This window comes from Panthera leo, assembly GCF_018350215.1.
Source record: "Panthera leo isolate Ple1 chromosome Y unlocalized genomic scaffold, P.leo_Ple1_pat1.1 chrY_random_Un_scaffold_81, whole genome shotgun sequence".
Taxonomy (NCBI): domain Eukaryota; kingdom Metazoa; phylum Chordata; class Mammalia; order Carnivora; family Felidae; genus Panthera; species Panthera leo.
In genome coordinates this window covers 288853-309571 of record NW_024962235.1, presented here as the reverse complement: position 1 = coordinate 309571, position 20719 = coordinate 288853, and the positions used below count along the sequence as shown (strand labels likewise).

General features: G+C 54.7%; 2 protein-coding genes across 2 annotated transcripts; both read right to left on the bottom strand.

Moving 5' to 3' along the window:
- Positions 1–7047: 7047 nt before the first annotated feature.
- LOC122212849 (testis-specific Y-encoded protein 1-like) lies at positions 7048–10768 on the bottom strand. The gene is made up of 6 exons (XM_042926827.1): positions 9944–10768; positions 8644–8721; positions 8376–8487; positions 8092–8237; positions 7895–7986; positions 7048–7201 (listed from the first exon to the last, which is right to left on the bottom strand). Exons 1-5 carry the CDS (start codon positions 10628–10630, stop codon positions 7915–7917), a joined length of 1095 nt encoding a protein of 364 aa, XP_042782761.1. The 5' UTR covers positions 10631–10768; the 3' UTR covers positions 7048–7201; positions 7895–7914.
- A 6034-nt stretch (positions 10769–16802) lies between these two features.
- On the bottom strand, positions 16803–20167 carry LOC122212862 (testis-specific Y-encoded protein 1-like). Its single transcript, XM_042926840.1, has 8 exons — positions 19814–20167; positions 19570–19603; positions 18941–19437; positions 18191–18268; positions 17935–18046; positions 17697–17842; positions 17519–17603; positions 16803–16995 (listed from the first exon to the last, which is right to left on the bottom strand). Exons 1-8 carry the CDS (start codon positions 20165–20167, stop codon positions 16967–16969), a joined length of 1335 nt encoding a protein of 444 aa, XP_042782774.1. The 3' UTR covers positions 16803–16966.
- Between the last annotated feature and the right edge of the window lie 552 nt (positions 20168–20719).

Sequence of the window (20719 nt, the reverse complement as noted above, 5' to 3'; positions counted from 1 at the left end):
GTTTTTACTTTTAACATTTTATAATTTGAATATTTCATTGAATTTTCTACCTCATGAGTTCCTTTTCTCCATTCAAAATGACAAAGGGAAGGAATTCACCCAGAAAGAAAGAGCCTGAAGAAACGAGAGCCAGGGATTCAACCAACACAGACACAAGCAAGATGTCTGAAGCAGCATTTAGAAGCACGATTATGAGAATACTAGCTGCAGTCCAATGTAGATTAGAGTCCCTTTGTGCAGAGAAAAAATGCAGTAAAAACTGGCCAGAATGAAATTAAAAATGATATAACTGAGCTGCAATGACGGATGGATGCAGCGGTGTCAAGGATGGATGAGACAGAACAGAGAATCAGCGATTCAGAGGACCAACTTATGGAGACTATGGAAGCAGCAAAATCGAGGGAGATTAAGGAAAAGAGCACGATTGAAGAATTGGAGAAATCAGTGACTCATGCAGAACGAAAAACAACATCAGAATCATAGGGGTCCCGAAGAGGAAGAGAGAGAAAAAGGGGTAGAAAGGTTATGTGAGCAAATCATAGTGGGAAGTTTTGCTAACCTGGGGAAAGACACACCATCAAAATCCAGGAAGCACCGAGGACCCCATCAGATTCAACAAAAACTGACCCTCAGCAAGGCATATCATATCCAAACTCACAAAGTACTCAGGCAAAGAGAATCATGAAGGCAGCAAGGGAAACAAGTCCCTAAACTACAAGAGAAGACAGATCAGGTTTGCAGCAGACCTATCCAGAGAAACTTGGCAGGCCTGAAAGGAGTGGTAGGATACGTTCAAAGTGCTGAATTAGAAACATCCACAGTGAAGAATTCTTTATCCAGCAAGGCCGTCATTCAAAATAGAAACAGAGGAAAAAGGTTCCCAGATACACAAAATTTAAAGGAGTTTGTGACCGCTAAATCACACCTGCATGCAATTTTAAGGGGGGACACTCAGAGGGAAATGGATATCTATCTATCTATCTATCTATCTATCTATCTATCTATCTATCTATCTTTATAATTATATTTATATATACAAATAGATATAGAATTATATATATAGATGTATATAGACATATACATATCGATATAGATATAGATATATAGATACAGTTAATACAATACATATACATAGACATACATATACATATACATATACATATACATATACATATACATATACATATACATATACATACACATACACATATACATATAGATGGAGATGGAGACGTAGATACAGATATAAAGATATATAGATATGTTTTCCTCCAACTCTTCAAACAAGATAATGGCCATAAAATCGTGTCTTTCAGTACTACTTTAAACGTCAGTGGACTGAATGCTCCAATCAAAAAACATAGGGGAACAGAATGGATGAGAAAACAAGTTCCATCGATATGCTGTTTACCAGAGACCCACTTTAGATGTGAAAACAACTTCAGAGTGAAAAGAAGGGGATGGAGAATCATCTGTCATGCTACCCGTCAACAAAACAAAGCCAAAGTAGCCATACTTCTATCAGACAATCTAGACTTTAATTTAAGACTGTGTCAAGTGATACACAAGGGCATGATGTCATAATTCAGGGGTCTATCCACCAAGAAGACCTAGCAAATGGATACATTTATGTGGTGTATTTGAGAGCAACCAAATATACAAACCAATTAAACGCAAACATAAGGAACCTCATTCTTAGTAATGCCATCATAGGAGGAGACTTCTATGCACTCACTCACTGCAATAGACAGATCATGTAAACGAAAAATCAACAAGCAAACAGGGGCTTTGAATGACACACTGGACAAGATGGGCTTCACAGATATGTTCAGAACATTTCATAATAAAGCAGCAGAATATACATTCTTCTCCGGTGCTCATGGAATATTCTCCTCTATAGATCATATGCTGGGGAAAACAGTCATCCCTAAGGAAGTTCAAAGAGATCGAGGTCACACCGTGCATATTTTCAGACCACAACACTAAGAGACTCGAAATCAACTACAAGAAACAATTTGGAAAGGTAACAAATACTGGGAGACTGAAGAACATCCTACTAAAGATTGAATGGGCTAAGCAAGGGTTGAAAGAGAATATAAAAAGTATACGGAAGTCAATGAAAATGTATATGGAAGTCAGTGATAACACCACAACCCAAAACCTCTGGGACGCACCAGGGTCGGTTATAAGAGGACCTATCTAGCAAGTCAGGTCTTCCTAAAGAAGAAAGAAAGATCTCAGAGACACAACCTCACCTTACGCCTTAAGAGGCTGTAAAAAGAACACCATACGAAACCCAAAACATTCAGGAGACAGAAAATAACAATGATTAACGGAAATTAATGCTATTGAAACCAAAAATCAAACAAAACAAAAACAAAAACAACCTCAAACAAACAAACAAAGAAACAAACCAAAATAGGAGAACAGATCAATGAGCCCAGAAGCTGCTTCTTTGAAGGAATTAACAAAATTGATAAGCCAGTCATCAGTTTGATGAAAAAGAAAAAGGAAAGGGCCCAAATAAAGAAACGCAAGAATGAAAGAGGAGACATCACAACCAACACAGCAGAAAGGCAAACAATAAGAAGAGAATATTAGGAGCAATTATTTGCCAATACAATGGGCAATCTGGAAGAAATGGACAAATTCCTAGAAATATATACACTACCAAAGCTGAGAGAGGAAGAAAAGGAAAATTTGAACAGACCCATCACCAGTAAAGAAATCAAATTAGTAATCAAAAACCTGCCGAAGGAAGAAGACTGCAGGGCCAGATGGCTTTCCAGGGGAGTGCCAGCAAACATTTAAGGAAGAGTTAACACTTATTCTCTTGAAGCTGTTCTCACAATAGAAATGGAAGGAAAACTTGCAAACTCTTTCTATGAAGCCAGCGTTACCTTGATTCCAAAACCGGAAAGAGACCCCACTGAAAAGGAGAACTATAGGCCAATTTCCCTGATGCACATGGATGCAAAACTCCTCAACAAGATATTAGACACTCGGATCCAACAATACATGAAAATGTCATTCACCACGACCCAGTGGGATTTGTACCTGGGACGCAGGGCTGGTTCAACATCTGCAAAACAATTAACGTGATTCCTCACATCAATAAAAGAAAGGACGAGAACCACAGGATCCTCTCAATCGATGCAGACAGAGTGATGGACAAAATACAGCATCCTTTCCTGGTAAAACCCCTCAAGAAAGTAGGGATAGAAGGAGCACACATCGAGATCATAAAGCCATGTATGAACGACCCAACGTGAATATCATCTCAAGGAGCAAAAGCTCTCAGCTCAAGTCACGAACGAGACAGGAATGTCCACCGCCTCCACTGTTATTCAACACAGTATTGGAAGTCTTAGCCTCGGGCCTCTTCATCCTTCTGCTCCCCCTCTGCAGCTACTGCTCTTCCAGCCCTGGCTCTACCTTTCCTCCTCCTCCTCTTCTTCCCTCTGCTCACGTCCTCCTCAATTTCCTCCCCAGCTACTACTGCTCTTCGACTCGTGCTCCTCCTCTTGCTCGTCCTGGACTTCCTCCTCCTCCACTTCTTCCCTCGCCTGCACCCGATCATTCACTCGTCTTCCTCCTCCTGTAACTCCTCCCAGTCCTCTTCCTCCATCTGATCCTCCTCGTCCTTCACCTCTTCCTCCTCCTCCAACTCTTCCTCCTTCTCCACGTCCTCTCCTGCTACTGCCCTTCCTGCCCTACCTCTGACCTTTCACCTCTTCTTCCCTCTGCTCTCGTCCTAGTCGACTCCGTCCTCCAGCTGCTCCTGCTCCTCTGGCCCGTAATCCTCCTCTTCCTGGTGCTGGACATCATCCTCTTCCATTTGTCCTTCTCCTGCACCCAGTCATTCACTGCTCCTTCTCCTCCTCCTCTTCTTCTAACCCCACCCAATCCTCTTCCTCCAACTCCTCCTGCTCCTCCTCTCCCTCCACCTCTTCCTCCTCGGGCTCTTCCTCCTTCTGCTCCTACACTTCTACTCATGCTCTGGAACCCTGGCTCTATCTTTTCTCCCCACCCTCTTCCCTCTGCTCTCGTCCTCCTCAACATCCTCCCCCAGCTGCTCCTGCTCCTTTGGCTCGCGCTCCTCCTCATCCTGGACATCCTCCTCCTCCACTTGTTCCCTCTCCTGCACCCAATCATTCACCCTTCTCTTCCAGCTCTAACTCCTCCCAATCCTCTTCCTCCAACTCCTCCTCATCCTCCTACTCCTCCTCGTCCTCTTCCTCCTCCAATGCTTCCTCTGGACATCCTTCTATTCTCCAGGCACATCTTTGTCCCTTAAGACTACCACAATCTCCTCTAAGGACGGGAGCAATAGATCTCGCACTGCCCCCAAGTCATCCGCAATGAGCACCGGACCCTGCGGATGGGCTCTCACAAGCCTTTGTGTCCCTGCAAAAGGAGCCTGGCAACCTCCCAGGCCTCCCGGGGAGACTCGGTAGTGGGAACCTGGGAGCAGCGACGGGATCCCCGGTGCAGCGACACCCAAGGGATGGTCATATCGTGCTCTGTCTTTTCAACAACACCTACAGCAGTATCGGACCTAGAGGCCGGGACCCAACGGGCCTCACACGCGACCCCTGACCAGCCAGCCTTGTGTCGGCAGCGCCATCCAGGAGGAAGCTCACCGACACATATGCCAGGCCTGGGACCCCAAGGCGCTTCGATCACCCCCTAGGCGGATAAGGTCAGGCCTAGGTTACTGCATGGGACCTGATGCATCCGTACAGTCGTCCCCAGTTCCTTGTAGGACAGGTCGGACATCCTCCACTGGGCCATGGGGTCTCCATGCTGTCAGCTGGCAGCAGCCAACACATGACCAGCGGTACTGGGACACCGTCAAGCCTTTCCTCTCATGCTGGACGGTGGCCGTGTGTTTACCGAAAGCCCTGTATGGGGGCAACGGGCTGCGGGGAAGGCAGGTAGGTGGGTGGCCAGGCACAGACGAGACCACCCGCTGTGCTCCCGCAGGGTCACTGGGACTTCACTTCCATCTGGCCCACACGCAAATTCTAGGGATGGGGCTTTGGGGGCAGTGCGGAAGCCTTGCAGCTTCAGCGTCAAGGAGCTGGGCACACACACCTGTGGGCACAGCCGGCAGCAGACTGGGACCAGTGTTCCTCCCTAGGCCCCTTTGACCGTCCACCACCTGAGAAGAATACTGGAGGGGCTGTACGGCTTTAGCCTCCCCAAAGCGCACACACAGTGGGCCATGTGCTGCCCACTGTGGTTTGGGGCAGGGCGGGGGGAGCCCGGTCAGAATCCTGACCACAATGTCCACAGCATCCTCTGTCGACATGCAACCGCTGAGACACTGAGAAAGGAACCCAGTTCCCCATTTACATGAGGCCAGGAGTCGACAAAGCCTGAGGCTAATCAGGGTCACCCGCACAGGGACTGAGAGGCGCATTCTGGCACCACTTACATGCAAGGGGAACACAGTTCTGGGACACACCTTGACATGTCCCCAGCCCAGCTGCAGCGACAGTGGTGATCTTGTGCTGCGGGGAGAGGTGTTGCTGGCAAGGAACTGTCCCCTCAGAGAGCAGCTGGCAGGCTGCTCACCTGCCCATCCACACATGGAACACCCACACCACCCTGCTATGGCACCCCTGGGGGACTCAAGTCACCTGAGGTCTAGGGTCCCAGCTCCTCCCTTTCCCTGGGCCTGGTGCACAGGAAGCAGAGAGGAGAGCCCCGAGGAAGAGCTGACTGGTGACAAAACATGGCTCGTCTGCCAAGAGCAGAGATTTTTGCTAGACGGCTCCCTCCAGGGAAATACCTACGCCCTCTGCACACCACGTAGCCTGACAGGTTGGGTTCCCTAGCTACCCTGTGCACAAAGCCTGGGCACACCATGTAGCCCCTACGTATTTGCTACTGTCGGCCCACCAGAGCCACTCACACACACACACACACACACACACACACACTCACTCCCACATAGACACACACTAACACACACACAAGCACACTTACTCACAAGTGGTCCACTGGCCACTGGACACAGGCTTTCCTCCCCTCGGCCCCCCTCTTGACCTTGCACCAATCTCCCTTTTGCATCCTGACTTGAGCCCCCTGGCACAGCAACGACTGCACCCATCCCAGCGATTACCATCAGGACTCAGGAGGGAAGGGACTGCACTCTTGTATTCTGGCACCTGACCGTCCCACATAAGCACCTCATTCACACAGACCGCTGTGTCTCTCCTTGTCTCTCCAGTGGCCTAACCACCCACTCCTGCACACACAGAGACACACGGCTACGCAATCGCACGAACATATGCACGCTCACACTGCCGGCACCACCACGGATCTCAGGCCCAGTTTGCCACAGACGCCCACACACACTCGCACGAACTCACGCTGGATCTCTGCCCTCGTGCGTACTCTCTCCATGAATTCCCACTCATAAGCCTCGCTGCTGCCCACAACCCACACCTGCCCCTCCCCCTCACACATCTCCCATCCTGAGCCACTGTCTGAGGACAGGGCTCGGGGTCAAAGGAGCCCCGGGTGTGGGAGGCAGCAGCAAGGTATACTGGCATCGACTATGAGAAGGCTGCCTGCTCCTGAGTTGTCCGGGGACATGTGGTCTTAGCTCTGATCCTGACTGGAGGCTTTGCTGACTGGATTCTATCTCACCAAGGACACAACACCCCTCTGGGAGCAAGGGTCCTGGATGAAACCCCCCGAGTCCTGGCCACACTGTACCACGACCCAATGGACCAATTTGGTCCCACTGTGCAATCCCCTTCCCTGCCTTTCGGCTCTGGCCTATACAATAAATCTCCAAATAACAGGTCTGTCTCTTCCTCCTCCTCCTTCCAGGCTCTTCCTGCCCAAGAAGGCAGGCCTCTGTGCACATGGCAACACCGGCCCCACCCCAGTACTGCACCTCTCCTGCACACACAGAATCACCCGGGCAGCGGCAGGACAGTCACACTCAGGTCCCTTCCTCATCGTCCCTCCTCAGGTCCCCATACACACACACACACACACACACACACACACACACACCAAAACCAGAAGGGTTTTTAGCTTCCTGTATGTGTCCACATAAACATCGTGGAAACTCTTCAAGGCTGCCACACGTTATCTCTTCCTCAATTCTCTCCGGGGCACGTAGAAGACAGGAGACTCATCCACCCATCTCTTCCAGCACTGGTGGCGTCCTCCATTGTTTCTGCATGGGCAAAGATAGAAGCTCTGCGCCATTCACGCCCACACAGATGCAGAGCCCCTGACGCATGTGGGCACACGCAGACACATTTGCGTACACGCACACACACGCACCCCCACGCAACAGACACCAAGAATGATACGGGATATTTGCAAATACATCCCAGATGGTGTCACTCTTGTGCCTCGCCCTTTTGCGATCCCCCTTGCTTTCTCACCCAGGGATTCATTTCCAGCCCCCAATGGCCTTGGACCAGTTCTAAGAATGGCTGTCGGGTTGTGGGAGGACATGGCGTGGTGGGGCACATGGAAGGAAGTGCGAGATTCTCACCACAGTGGCGCCTGGGGACACGGCAGCTCCTGACCCAAAGACTGGCAGGCAAATCCAGACTGAAGGAGCAGGGGGAAGCCCGGGACAGGGCGGACATCCACGGGGAGCATTTGTGGTGAAGCACTGCTCCTCCCGAGTTGCTCTCCAAAGCCCCAGCCCACAGCACAACTGCATTTGGTTTGCAGGCTTCGACCCTCTGTGTGTTTGCAGCTGAGTCTCTGCAGGTTCCCTGTCATCCTCCCACCCTCTCCCCATGCTACCTGTGTCCCTGTCTTGGCGGACCTTCCATTTCCAAGCCAATGTGTGGCCCACGTTCCCTTGCCCATACAACACGCAGGTCAACACACCGTATACTGGGGTTCTCACCGACACATGCGCATGTCAGGTCACTGTCTTCTGGTCCCTTCCTCCATCAGGAAGTACTGCAGGGGATTGGGCCACAGGTCCTCGATGATGATCTGGTAGGGGACACAGGCCGGTGCCATATTGGGCATAGACCACTCACCTCTCTGGCCCAGGGCCACCCACATCCCCACTGCTGACGAAGGCCTCAAGGGCCCCACCTCGGCAATCCTGTTTGTCCCTGGGCAGCTGTGCTCACACAGCCAGTTCAACAAGTTAAGCCTGGTGGGGTCATGCCTGCGACTGGGAGCTCCACGTTCATAATCCCAGAACCACTGGACTGGAGTGGAACGCGATGCCTTGTAGCCTGCAGGAAGAGAGGATTTGAGGAGCAAGCTGATGGCCTCCTCCCCACCCACCTGCCCCTCCCCCTCCCCCTCCCTCCTGCCCCTGATTCATGCTCCTCATCCCCCTGCCCCGCACCATCATGGGACCCACACCCTACCAGCAAAGCTCAGCTGATACTCCTTAATGATCACTGGGTTCCAGAAGTACGGGTTGTCCCCAAAGAAAAACATCACTCTGCAGCGGTACTTGGGATGGCTCACTTCTTCCACCTGCCGTGAGCAATGGGACAGGAGGGGGCAAGTGTCCTCCCTCGGGGTCCTGAGCTACTTGCCTGGCTGTGAGGGTGAGCACCTTTGCCCCACCCTCTCCTGCCCAAATCCCACACCCGACGGGACGGCCCCCAGCCACAGCCTCCCCGGTCTCACCTCCAAGTCGACCACGTAGCTGAGCACGTCTTTGTCCTGGGCACCGATCATGGCCGACAACTGGGGGTGATTCAGAATCTGTGCTGTGTCAAGGAGCTGTGCCTTCAGATGCTGTGGAAACAGACACAGCCCCCCTCCAACCCTCCCAGGCTAAGAGCAAGGGACTAGATCACGGCATGTGCAGAAAGACCAGGAAACACTAGTCCCCACACTCCTCAGCCTCTGCAGATGCATCAGACCCCATCGACACTGGGCAGTCCGTTGGCTTCCTGTACCTCCCACGCTGTCTGCACACAGCAGGGGGAGACTCCACTGCCTGCACGCCTCACAGTTCCTTCCTATATCTGACCTGTGTGGGCTGCCAGCAGCCCATCATAGCTTGTGATGTCGGCATGTGCTCTGACCCCTCCTCACGGCTGGGTTTCTTGGCATATTCCCGTGAAGACCTATGTTGTCACCAGCCTCCTGAGTCCAGATGGAATAACATGGCTTACAGGAACCCGACTGCACACTTACGCTGCAAGCAGAGGGTGTGGGAGGGAGAAAGAGATCGAGAAGCACGGCCGAGGAGGGCCGAGGAGGGAAAAGGATTAGACACAGTGACACAGCCAGTCCGGAGAGAAAGACATGGGTGGGACCGAGCCGGAGCCTGAGGACAGAGAGGGAAGCAGGGGTGGAGATACCAGGAGAGAATCCTCTGTGTGTGTGTGTGTGTGTGTGTGTGTGTGTGTGTGTGTGTGTGTGTGTCAGGGTCTGAGGAGGCAGCTTGTACCCCATTCGGAGTGGGTCTCAGTCGTCCTACTGTCTGGCAAAGGGGCGTGGCGTGGTTCCACTAAAGGTCATGAGTGTGTGTCTGAAATGCTCTCTTTTGAAGGAACTGCTAGGAAACGTGCACAGCCTGTGAATGTGAAGGTGGGTGTGCGGCCTGCGTAACTCTCCCATTTTGCAGCGAAATGTTTCCTTGCCTTATCTGCTCTGAGTGAAGGCTGCTTTGTGCTACCCTAGCTCTGGTAGCATGGGGACACATGGCTCGTGTCTGCAAGTAATATTTGAGACCAGCCTGCAGGCCAACGTTGGCGGAGACCTAGAGGAAACAGACCCAGTCACCAAGTCCCCCCATCCCCAACAACCGCCCCTGTCCAAGGCCTTACACTGGATCCCAGACCACACCAACCCAGGGCCAGGGACCATTCCCCAGCTCTCCTCTCTGGGGGCCATCGCCCTGAGGCACCCTGCTCTCAGTGCCCAGCCCTCCTGCACAACAGCCCCCGCCATCACCCACCAGCACAAGGAAGGATACCGCCTGGGCCCAGAAGCCAGGGATGTGCTTGATGATGGCCCTTCTGTGATCCAGGTAAGAAATCTGCCTCCGAAGAATCCTGCGCTTCAGCCGCCATAAGGCCCTGGAATCCTGGGCATTCCCAGCGCTGATCTCCAGCTGAAGACGCTCCAGTGCTGCCAGCGGGTCCTGGGCTGAGGCAGGACGCAGCGCTGGCTCTTGCTGCTGCAGCGGCTGTGAGAGCTGGGGCCCCTCCTCCGCCTCTGCATCTGCCTCGCGCTTCTCCTCTTGCTCCTGAAACTCCTCCTGCTGCTGTCTCTCAACTTCCACCTCCTCCTCCTCCTCGTGCATGTCCTCTGCTTCTGGCTTGGCTTCCTCAGAATTCTCCTCTCCAGCCACCTCATCCTTGGTCGCCTCGCCGTCCTCTTCCTCCTCCCCGATCACCACCTCAGCCGCCACCATTCCGTCATCCAATATCAGCACCAATTCCTCCGCTGGGCTTGCCACCTGTATCTCACACCCGGCCTGGGCTTCCTGCACAGGATGGGCGCTTGCCGCCCCTGAACCTGGGGACTGCGGCCAGCCCACGCCCTCCAGCGCCACTGCATTCCCGCGGGGTCGGGACTCTCCACCTTTCGCATCCGGGACGATCAGGGCCCAGGGTCGGCGGGAATCTCCGCTTTGTCCGGACCGCGACACGCTGGCCATGACGCTCGGCCCCGGCCCCAGTGTAGCTAGGGCAGCCTCAGGACAAGGACAAGGAAGTGGAAGCAGGTGGAGGGAGCCTGGGCCTCAAGGCTGTTAGCTCCCTGCTGCCTCTCGCTGCAGCCCGCCCAAGTTGGGCGCAGGCGCACAGCCTCTGGGATTTGAGGACTCCGCATTGGCTGTGGCTGCTGTGGAGGAGGGGCCGAGACAGAGGCAGTGAAGAGTGTGCGCATGCGGCCTGGGAGAGAAGTGGTTCCAGGGCAGGTCAGGCCCGCTAGCCAGGTTCACAGAGCAATCAGTTGCAAGACAGCAAGACAGGGTGCTGGTCGCCAGCAAGCGCGCGCCAGCGGCCGGTCCGGGCTCTGGAGCAAGTGCCCAGCCGCCAGCGTGACCCCCGTTTTGCTGCATGTCCTCTTCAGCGCTGTCACCTTCCAGGCCTGACTTGCGAGGTCCCGGGTATCACACAGTCTGTGGTCGCTTGTACACCCTTTCCCCAGAGGCCTCACTGCGGGCACCAGAGCATTCAGCACAGGAATGTCCACGCCGTGAGCCACTCCCTGCTCCGTCCTTGCCCCTTCTTCATGAAGCTGGGGCAAGGCCTGGAGAAGTCCTTGGTGTCACGCCTACTGGGGCCACATGGCCGTCCGCACGGTATCTCCTCCTTGGCCGTCAGGCTGAGGGCGGCGGTAAGGTGGGTGCCCACCCAGAACCAGTGACACCCACCCTAGACCCACCCCACCGCCATGTCCTTGCAAGAACACAGCTCAGTAGACCTCACTGCACTGCAATGCAGAGCAAAGAACAACCCCCAGAGCACCATCTGCCACTGGTGCCCTACTGATCTCCGTACAGAGCGCCAGGGAGATGGGGTAGTAGGATTTAGCAGCTTGCTCCGGTCCTGAAATCTAACCTTCCACTAAAAGGAGGACGGCTCCAACCACGCAGGGCACGTAGGGGCCCTTCACCGAGAATTGCAGACTTGTCTGTGTCTGTCTCTGAGAAAGCCCTGTGCCTGCTTTCACTAGTACACACGAAAGCAGACGAGTTCCCTTCCCATTTCCCAGGCACCAACAAGAATTCTGAAGAAGCATGCACCCAGACACAGAAGGTCCACTGAGAGAGACAGCGAAAAAGAGACACACAGAGAGACAGAGCTATAGAGGGAGAGAGAGAGACACGTGCAAGCAGAGCAGATGAAGGAAGGACGAGTGGAGGGGAAGACCGGCCTGGAGAGGGAGAGTCCGGGGAGATTGGCGGGAGAGACAGGGAGGAGGAGCAAGACAAGAAGAGACAGAGGGGCACCTATTACAAGGAAGACAGGCGGAGACAGGGGGAGGCATTAGTGATGGAGAGGAGGGAGACGAAGACAAAGAGAGCTGGAAGGAAAGTGGGAGGGAGGGACAGGAAGAAGACAAGGGAGGGGGAGGTAAGGAGAGGGTAGGAGGAAGGAGAGCAGGGGCAGCCGAGGCGGAGACAGGTGGGCTGACTCTGAAGACAGGGCAACTGCAGTGTGCACTTTCACCTGGTGAAATTCACCTGTGCAATTTGCACAGAGACGAATGCTGTACAGTGGTCAGCCCTCAGCACAAAAGGCACCGCTCCCACCTGGACCTTAAGGGCAGTCTGAAACGATCGCTGAACTAGAAGGAAGCTGCAATGAGGTCATTCGGGGTGAGGAAGAGGGCACCGCAGGGAAGAAAACAAGGACCCGTTCCCCACAGGGCTGCTGGAAGCCCTGCACTTACCAGCAGGAGACAGGAAACGGGACTGCCGGAAAGACACAGCAGAGGTTTAGGCACAGCACGTGCGGGAAGAAATCACGTCCCAAAGCTCGGCAAATTCAAGCAAAAGCAGAGGCTGCACATCCATGAATGTCAATGCTTTCCGAGTGGAACCAACGAAGTTCTCACAGATGCCCAGGAAATGTGCTCAACTCTGAGGCCCCCTCGCCTCTGGCAAGCTTCTCATCCAAAGCGACTCATCACAGAGAAAGGGTGGACCGTGAGCAAAAGAGCCAAGGTCTCCTTCGGATCCCCGGACGCAGACAGGTGATCCGCCCAGTAATTTCAAGCCAACGTATGGTGATAAAGGTTACCTTCCACCACAGTGATGGAGGAAACTCGCACCCGAGGGGAGGACAATGAGTGAGAACCGCATCCCAGGCTGTAAGCTAAGGACAGACCATCAAGCTGTATTGGAAGGTCACGAGACCGTGACTCAAATGTCTGTACAGACACAGAGCGTCTGCAGAGGCACGAGGGCTGGATAGTTGTAAGCAGGTAGCAGGATTTCTAAGTCTGGGCTGCCTGTATGATACGAAAGGCTAACACGTGCAAGCAGAGCTATGCCCATGTGATGCGGATCAGCCTCCTGAGGCGGTACTTTGTACCCTGTGGAGGACCTGGGAGACGCATGCAGGCGGGCTCCTTGTGCACCTCTGCCACCAGGCACACATGTGGGAAATGTAGGGCCAAAGGGTTTGCCGCCGGGCTTAGTGTGGCTCACCCTTCTGCGGGTGCATTGAGCATCAGTGCAGAAAGCACTGGGCTCACTGAAAGAAGCCAGCCCCTGACAGAAGCACAGTGGTGGTGAGCCCTGCCTGATGGCTTCCTGAGGAGACTAAAGGAGTTAAAGGCATGCAGTCCACCAGAGAGTAGAGTGGTGCTAATCAGGGGAGGGTGCGATGAGGAGGTGTCGGGGCTCGGGTGTGAAGATGCAGTCATGCCATGTGCATGAGTTCTGGAGATCTAACTTGCACAGGGCAGCCGTAAGCAATGCTTCACCGCCTCGTCAGATTTCTCAGAGGCAAGTGCTCTCACCACAAACAAAGAGGGGTCGCTGAGAAATGTCCCGGTGAAGGTGGCTGGACGGAGCGCTTGCACGTGAAGGATACGGGCACATCCGTCACTGCCCGTTGTGTCCCTCAGGCACGCACTAGTCCTGGTGGACTAAGCTGAGCTCAGAACCCAGCAGTCAAAGGTGTCAGCCTCGTTCCTGCAAACATGAATCAGACTCCCAGGTAGGACGTAATGGACAAATTAGGGACCAGAACACACAGGAGGCACACGGAAACGAGACACACACTGGCAGGGGGAAGTCTCTCCCAGCCAGGAACATGCCACGTGGCAAAAGAGTAAGTGGGAAAACGTTGCCGGTCCGCTTTTCACAATTTACGCCTGCATCTGCAATGTGCAGGCCAGTGACGTTTGAGCCCCTCGGGCGCAAAGGGTTTGAAAACAGAAGGACAGAAAATAGAGGTGTGACGGAATGCTCACAGCAAGCCAGCTGCATTTGGGGACATTGACTGGCTGGCAGTGAGTGCATGGCCAATCCTCTGACGAAGGTCCTACAGGCACGGAAGGATTTCTGGCTCCTGGAACATAGAACAGAACACGCAGAAGCCCCTCCACCTGACAGCAGGACAGCAACTGGATCTGTCAGTGGAAGAAAGGGGTTGAATGCAGAGGGAAGCACACTCAAGCGCAGAAGCATACACCAAAGACAAGACAGGCCACCAGAGCCACAGCTGACCCAACACACAGGTGTGCAGAGACGAAGGCGGTTACACGGGTACAGCTGTGCCCACTTAGGCCAGGCAAGGAGGCATCACCAGAGAGGTGTCGGCACAGGCAAAGCCAGGAAAAGACACAAACACGCCAGGGCTCACTCAGGGAGACAGAGGAGCACAGGCAATGCGAGACATTTCCTGTGAACAGAGAACAACGTGACGATCCCGACAGGCCAATGAGACACGTGTGGTTCAGAGACATGGAAGTCAGAAGGCTCCTGAATTGCTGAGGGTGTCCTCTCTCGAGGGACAGCACTCTGGAGCCCACACACGCTGATGTTGGGGTGGAAGAGGCCGCTGGGCAGCAGATACAGTTGTGCAGGGGGTTTAGCAGCTCCTGGACCCTAGGGCTCCCCGGGGAGAGCTGCGGATACGGGAGGACACCCGGGGATGCCGGGTGTGCAGCATGAGGGCTGTAATCCCTCGGACACAGAGCACCGAGGCCTCTGCCCACGGACCTCAAGTGTCCACACTCGAGGGTTTGGCTCTGGGTGCCATGAGTGCATTCCACACCCACACCTTGTCCGTACCTTGTGTTTGGGACAGGCCGGGCGGAAACGTCACCCTGGCCCCGAAGGAGGTATTGGCTGGAGATATTAACATGTGGGGGACCCTGTGTTCACCTGTCCCGTAAAGTGTTCCTGCTCGGCAAGACCTATCAAGTAACGGCCTGCTTGTGCAGGAAGATGCCCCAAAGGGCCCAGCCTCATGACCACTGAGGCCGTATTCCCACTGCACAATCACTGGCCATACTTTCTTTGGATGTTCACACCCAAAGACTCGGGTCAGCACTGGGAGCTTTTCCAGGGTACCCTGACATTTACCCATCAAGCAGCTGAGAAGACGTGCCTCTCCAGCCAGTGTGCAGACAGCAGCGAGAGAAAGGCCTGCCTTCCCTTCTAGAGAGTGCGACAGCCTCTGCCCTGGAAGAGGTAAGGCTTGGTCGCACAGATCCTCAACTCCACAGCGTGCTGACACCCCGCTGACCATGTTGTCTGCATATGATAGGGGCAAGAGGCCTCCATGCACTGGGACTGCCCACGCCTTCTCTGGAATAGAGCCACTGCAGAGAAGGCTCTTGTACTGCAGAGCTGTGCAGTGGGGATCCTGGGGGGCTTGGGCAGCTTGGGAGACAGGAATATTAGTGTCGGGAGGTCAGTGTCAGGCACGCTGTGCTGGGGGCCGTGTTACTTGGGGATACAGAAGAGCCTGCGATGGACAAGGCTGAACTCTGTCTACTGCACTGCTCGCACGGTGGAGCTTTTGCCCCATCCCTAGCACAGACATCTCTGGCAAGCAGCCATCTGCTGTGTAAGGAGTATCCCAGCACTCACGTCTTCGCAGGTGAGGCTCGTCCCAGTCCTTTCTAAGCTCCAGGCCTGCCGGGGACCTCTGCACAGAATGCTAAGGCCTCACAAGTCCATCGTTCCCTATGTGGCTGAGGCAGCCTTTGTCCTGGCACTCAGGCAAAGGAACACAGGCTGCCTGGGACGAGGCGACCTCCCTGAGCGCCTGCTGGTGTTTGCACTTGGGAGTCTTCTCACAAGTCTCACATGGCGTGTTGGACACACGGCTTAAGCCTGTGGACACAGAGGAAGAGCATCACCCGACTCATCACGGCTGATGATGAGAGGGCAGAGGGCACACGGGAGAGGTTGGCGTGTTCGTGCCCTTGAAGAGCCCCACCTCCCCGCGACCCTCCCCTCTGTTGGCTTGCAATCTGGGCCACCCATTCGTAACCAGAGGTCTTTTCAGAAACAGCAAAGTTCACACAAGGGCATCAGCACTAGGACTCCTTCAGGAGTCGTGTGTGTGTGTGTGTGTGTGTGTGTGTGTGTGTGTGTGTGTGTGTGTGTGAGAGAGAGAGAATAAGTGAAGCGGTGTTTGGGAGGCTCAGCTTCAGGAAGTGGAACCAGAAAAGTTGGCTGTGATTTTGGAGTTGCGTGAGACTGTAGTGGGCTGTTTTCTCTGCAGTGTGTATGTTGTCCCTGTCAACTCTGCCTGAAGCAGAACTTCATCGGTCTTACCCACCCACTCTGCCTCTGGTCCCTCGGTTCCTTCCCCTGGACACCAATCTTACAACCTGCTCACAATCCCTCAAATATGTGTGGCTGGTCCTGAGATCCTGACCTTGTCCACAAGACAGTCTGCATTGGTAGACGTCTGAAAACCAGAGGGTAATCAACCCTGGGAATTCCTCCCTGTGTGGCGGTTCAGTCAACATGACTGAGGGTGTCCCCATGCGGGATTCTGGGGGCACCATCATGGACATGCCCAAACCCTGAATATTGGACATCCCTGGCCTGTGCTGGCCTCTCCGTTTCCTTGAATTTCCTCATTTTCACAGGAAAGCTATGAACCTGGGCACTGGCCTTTCTCTCAGGTTTGTGCCCTGGCCTCCCTCACTCAAGTCCCCATTGCTTCAATCTTACTGACCTCACATGCAATCCCAATGTGTGACCCATCCCTACGGACAATGTCCTACGTCCCGCCCTTCCTTGGAACTCCAATGTGCAGGCACAGAACACTTACACCTCTGGACAGCCGCATGTATACATGGACACGCCCCAGAGCGAACCTGAGAGGAAGACACACACAAACACTTCATGCTGTTTATCTCCCATTCTATATTTCTTCAAATGTATTGGACCCCCGCCCTGCGCCACGTGTCACCACCACCCTTGTCCTTATTTCATGGCCAGGAGAATCTTGTGGACCATCGGTGAGCATCGGAAGGGTTTCCACTGGGGTCGATGAAGTGCGACGCTCCTTCATACTCTTCTCAAGATCGTGCATATCCCTGGGATATATGGGTACACACAGACAGACACACACACACACACACACACACACACACACACACACACACACACACACAGGACAGGTGAGAGTCTTATCTTGGCCCTGAGTAAGGTTGCTTGAATGTTTCCAAACGGAAAGTAGGATGGGAGGGTGTGATAAGCTGTGCCAAAGCTGACAAGGGGATCCAGAAGCCAGACAACATGTGGGATGGTGGTAGGAGGCCTGAGGGTGGGGTTCATGGTCCGGGAATGACAGTTGTCACCGTGCTATGTGATGAGCCAGCTTTGGTTGTCCCGCTTTGCTCATTCTTTTTGTCTAGCCCCCTTCCCACCTTCAGGCTCCCCAAAGGGGCAAAGCCTCTTTGACACGTTACTTCTTAAGACTCCCTGTCTCAGGCTGATGCCCTTTTGACCTGGGGTCACCTCCTGTGCCGCTGTGAGTCTCGGTGCCTCCATGCAGAAGAGAATTGTGCCCTGGACCCCACGGCACACATTTCCGTGCCCACACCCTTGGCTGCTCACCTCTTTCCCTCTCAGTTCTCTCTCCTGGGGCCTCCTTCATCTTGAAATACGGCAGGGGGTTGGGCCAAAGATCCTCTATGATTATCTGGTAGGGGAGACAGGCCAGGCCTCAGGTAGCTATCCCACGCAGTGGGGGAACCCATGAAAATCACCTCCCTTCCTTGTTACAGGGCCCCACCTCAGCAATCCTGCTAGAGCCGGCAAAGCTGTGGTCAGAGAACCAGTTGAAGAAGTTGAGGCTGCTGTTGTCATGCCTGCGTCTGTAGGCCTCCTGTCTGTACCTTGGGTACCACTGGATGGGACTGGAATGAGACGCCCTATACCCTGCAGGAAGACGAGTATGTGAGAAGGCGCCAGAGAACTTATCGCATTCAACCCTCCACCCACTGCCGCCCATGCAGTCAGTGGACACTTACCATCAAGGCCTAGGACATACTCCTTCGTAACGACTTCATTCTGGAAGTAGGAGTTCTTGCCAAAAAACAGCAGGATCTTCCGGCATTCCCTGGGAAACTTGTGTTCCTCCACCTGCCGTGGTACAGTGGGGCAGAAATGTGAAATCTTGTTCCAGGAGACCCGCCCTCCCCTGAGGAAGGAACACATCACTTCTCCCCACCACCTCCCCTCCCCACACAGCCAGCCACCCACACCACCTCCCACTCCCAGGCTGACCTTCAAATTGGTCATGTGGCGAAGCATGCTTTCATCGGGCTTACTAATCAGGGCTGACATCTGAGGGTGGTTCACAAACTGCCGCAGGTCAAAGAGCCTTCAGGTGCTGGGCGTGAGAGAGCTCGAACCAGAGAACCAGTGTGGACAGCCTCCAGGCGTCCTCCCCCAGGGTCTCAAGCCCTCCCCACAGGCTGCGTCCAGGCCCACGGGGTCTCCGGATCGCGCAGGGCTCTGCTAGACACGCACAGGAGGCTGTGCATGCCCAGACGCCCGCAACCACGCCTAGCTTTGTGTGCTCGTGAGGACACTGAGGACGCTTACTTCCACACAGCCAGACAGCACACATCCGGTCTCGCGCCGACCAGTGGGCATTCACATCGCCTTCCCCGCAGCAAGATGCTTAGCGGGACCCAGAAACGTGCCCCCACGCGGCTTTGTGTGGGAAGAAGCCCTCGGTCATTTCCCCGACCTGGCCTGGACCTCCACCGCCACTCCCCACTCTCCCAGCGCTGTTTCCGTGCCAGGTGCGACGTAAAGCACACATGCCTCCCCCACCCCGGCACTGCCCTCCTGCCACACTCATTGCAGAGCCAGGACCACCGGATGGGATCACGTTTGCACGTTCCCGGCCACTGGAGCGCGGCTTAGCTCCAGTCCCTGTCCTGGGTTCCTCTAAATGGCACCGCCCTTTCCTTCCTCTTGCGCAAGCCCAGCCCCCTCTGGACCCTCCACCAGCAGCAGGAAGGATACAGCCTTGGCCCAGAAACCACGGATGCCCTGGATAAGGGCACTTCTCTGCTGCAGATGACGCTGCCGCCTCTGCCATATGCTGGGTTTGAGTTGAGAGTCCTCCCGGCTGGCATGTGTATTCAAGGGCTGCACCTCCGTCTGAAGAGCCTCGAGCAAGGACAGGAAAGGATGTAGGCTTGCACTCATCTGCGTCTCTTCCTCCTGCTTCACGTGCAGCTCCTGTGCGTTCCCCAGGCACCAGCCACCTTGCTCCTTCCACTTTGGTTCCTCCTTCTCCTGCTCCTCAGCTCCTGCTCTTCGTGCCCCAGCTCCATCTCTTCCTTCTCCTCCTTTCCCAGCTTTGCCTCTTCCTCCTGCAGCTCTTCTTGTAAATCCTGTTGCCCCTGCTCCCCCGCTTCCTGCTCCGCAACTTCCCTTAACTCTTCCCCATCCTCCTCCTAATCTCTCTGCTCCTGATCCTCCCCCTTCTCTTTCTGCTCCTTTTGTAAGGCCTCCTGCTCCTCCTGCTGCTGGTCCTGCCCCTGCTCCTCCTCCCCCTGATCGTCGGCTTTTGACCTTCTTCCCCCTCCTTCTCCTCTTACTCCTAATCCTTCTGTTCCTGTTCCTCCTCCTACTTCTCCTCCTCCTACTTCTCTTATGATCCTGCTCCTCCTCGTCCTCCTCCTCCTCATGAAAATCATCTTCCACATCCTCATCCTCATCCTCATCGTCATCCTCCTCCCACTCCTCCTCCTCTTGAAAATCATCTTCCTCATCCTCATCCTCATCCTCGTCGTCGTCCTCCTCCCATTCCTCCTCCTCCTCCTCCTCCCATTCCTCCTCGTCCTCCTCCCGCTCCTCCTCCTCCCCCTCTTCTTGGTCCTTATCCTCCACCTCCTCTTCCTCCTCCTGTCCCTCCTCTACATAATTATCCTGCTCCCCCGCCTGTCCCTCGTCTTCCTCATGCTTCCTCTGGTCATCCTTCTCATCTGCAAGAACGTGTATTTCTGTGGCCGCCGCCTCAACTCCCTCCTCCACCAGGCCCAACAGCTCCGCCACCGATATTATGTTGTCCACCAGCAGCTTCAAATCCTCCCTTCGGCCGGACACCTCTGTCTCACGTCGGACCGGATATTCTTGTGCACTTCGGGGCATTCTGGCCCCGACACCATCGTCGTGTGGCGCCTCAGTCGCGTCCAGGAATACTGTATGCCCTCGAGCCCGGGTCTCTTGACTACCGCCTTCCATGACGAACGCGACCGCAGTTTACGGGGCACTGCCACATTTTCCAGACACTACATCCTTCGCCATGTGGAGCTGGCCCAGGACCGCAGGTGGGGCAGATTCAAACGAAGCGGCAGGAGGTGAAAGCACGGGCCTCCCTCACCAGACCCAGTCAGTGGAGCCCTGACGACAATGGCTGACAACGCCCTCCCGCCTTCTGCCGTGGACCAAGGGCCCAGGGGGCGCATGCGCACAGGCGCTGTACCCAGGAAGCCACGGCGGTGGCTGTCGCTGTGGTGATGCTGCCGCAGAGGCCTTTGTGGTGACAGAAGTGCGCATGCGGCTCTGAAGCTGAGGGCGTTGCAAACCACGCCCAGACTCCCAGCCAGGCTCCAGGACCAATCATGAGGACGGCAGTGGGCGTGGCGTCGGCGGCCCCACCTTTCAGGGCGGTGGGAATCTGCTGCGGGCGTGTAACGGCACACAGTGAGCCCCGGGCTTCGGTAGTGCGGCGCCTCCAGGGGCCTCCAACTTAGCCCTCTGCGTGCCCTGTTTGGCCTCTGTCAATGAAAAGGG